This window comes from Wasmannia auropunctata, unplaced genomic scaffold (genome assembly GCF_000956235.1).
Source record: "Wasmannia auropunctata unplaced genomic scaffold, wasmannia.A_1.0 LD336083.1, whole genome shotgun sequence".
In the NCBI taxonomy this organism is placed as follows: Eukaryota; Metazoa; Arthropoda; class Insecta; order Hymenoptera; family Formicidae; genus Wasmannia; species Wasmannia auropunctata.
The window spans coordinates 2,281,692-2,283,853 of record NW_012026807.1 but is presented as its reverse complement, the minus strand read 5'-3'; the positions used below and the strand labels follow the sequence as shown (position 1 = coordinate 2,283,853).

General features: G+C 29.9%; 1 protein-coding gene across 1 annotated transcript in view; it reads left to right on the top strand.

Annotated features, from left to right (window-relative positions):
- Positions 1-2,162, top strand: part of LOC105448738 (fatty acid synthase-like) — a 23,312-nt gene that overhangs the window by 11,606 nt on the left and 9,544 nt on the right. Inside the window, exons 15-16 of the mRNA XM_011687480.1 lie at positions 3-478; positions 575-826. Of these exons, the coding sequence (XP_011685782.1) occupies positions 3-478; positions 575-826 (728 nt within the window). The remainder of the gene's footprint in view (positions 1-2; positions 479-574; positions 827-2,162) is intronic.

Genomic DNA, 2,162 nt, shown 5'->3' with positions numbered 1-2,162 from the left:
AGACTTAAAAGACGTGAAACTTGTAAGTCGGAATGCGGCTTTAGCCGAACTTGGAATGGACTCTATGATGGCCGTTGAAATCAAGCAAACTCTTGAACGAGAATTTGATATTTTTCTCACTGCACAAGAAATAAGAAATCTTACTTTTGCGAAACTCATGAATATGTCTGATGGAAACGTCAGTGACGATACTATCCATAACAAAAAGAAACTCGACACAGAGGAGTCAAATATGGGATATCTATTTGGTATTCTAAAAAATGAAGATTTTATTTCACAAACCTGCTTTGATCTCCCTACTAAAAGAGAGAAAGCTACAACTGAAGTATTTCTTATACCAGGTATCGATGGATGTGTAACTGTATTTAATCGTTTAGCACCAGATATTAAATTTTCAGCAATGGCCTTGCATTATAATACAAACAACATCGATTCTACAACAAACGTTTTATCTGAAACTACCGATCATCTTACAAACGTACGCATATCGTATTAATAATTTTGTACTATGTTAATCGAGAATTATTTTTATTTAAGAGAGAAATTTTATTGAATATATTTAATATTTTTATAGCATATATTACCGAAACTAAGAGATGGAAAAGATTTTGTAATAGTAGGATACTCCTTTGGAGCTATTATCGCATTTGAATTAACAAAAAAATTGGAAGCTATGAATTTTAAAGGCCGACTAGTTCTCATCGACGGCGCTCCTGAACAAATACGAATAATATACAAACATTTTGTAGATTTTGACGATGCAGACCTTCAAATTGCTACCCTAACTAATATTATGGAAATATATACAGCCGGAAGTAGTGAAAAAGTATAATTTTTTCCTTAAGCTTATATCAAAATTATTTTAGGATACATTTATGATGCGGTTGTTTGTATCTTAAATTAATTATAGATTTTGTTCTACATGTAGGATGTCTAGGCGTATGACCATTTCTTTCTATTTCACAAACTAGAGAAGGTAAATTTATCAAATATGATATCAAATTAAATGGTTTGAAATGTAATGTTGATACTTATTTACATTAACGGACGCCGCGCCGATGATCATGATCTTGATATATGTTTCAGAAGTGATGATACTATTTATCTTTCCTTATAACTTAATCGATGATCTTGTATAGTTTCCGAGTTATAAATAGTAAAATTTATTTTTTTATAATTGTATAGAATAATTATTTAGTATAAGAGACACCTCCAATGACTTTGATTTTGCTATATTATCAAGGCCATGAACGTGAGTGATCTTCACAGGGTTTGGTCGTTATTCATTAAAAAATTAACAAATAAATTTGACAAACACATATATAAATATGTTTAATTTTGAATTCGAATCTCACGTGGAAAGTTATAAATTCATGTAGAACGTCGCTTCATTCTATAGGAAACTCCTAACTCAAACTATAATTTTAATTTTAATTGAATCTTATTTTCGCGTAGAATGTTGTAAACCTAAGTGGAACTTTGCTTATAAAGTGTATACGTGGATGCAGTGAGTTCTGCTCGCTTCTTCCCTTTCTATAGGGGACTTCACTCCCAAAAAAACTGAAAAAATGGATTTGGTTTGGAACTCCATATGATGGTGGAATTTTGATGATACGAATTTATAACTTTTCACGTAACATAAAATAAATGGTATAAATTAATTCAAATCTATCATTAAATTAAAATTAAAAGTTGATTTGAGTTTGGTCATTTTCCTAAAGGAACCACTTCGTTGCAATGAGGGGGGGCGGGGGGGGGAGAGGACGGAATTTGCATTGCATCCATGCATACATTTTATAATGCAAAGCGAGGTCTGCTTTACATTTTTCCTTTACTTATGGTGCAAAACAAATTTTATAATTGTATTTATTAAACAAAATAGCAATTTTATGAAATGCTACACATATATATTTGTTCATTTTGGATTATTAGTGGATAGTTTAACTATAATTAAACGTATCGATATGTAAATAATGTTTTAAGATACTAATATAGCTTTGTAATTAATTTATGATGTTTTAAGACTATACTTAAGACTGACTTATATAAAAATTGACTATGAATACTACCTAAGTAGTACAGAAAATTTAAAAAAAACATGTTTAAATGCAAAAGAATTCTTTTTAACTCTTTGTCCTATCTGGATAGCTATATATTTCTCA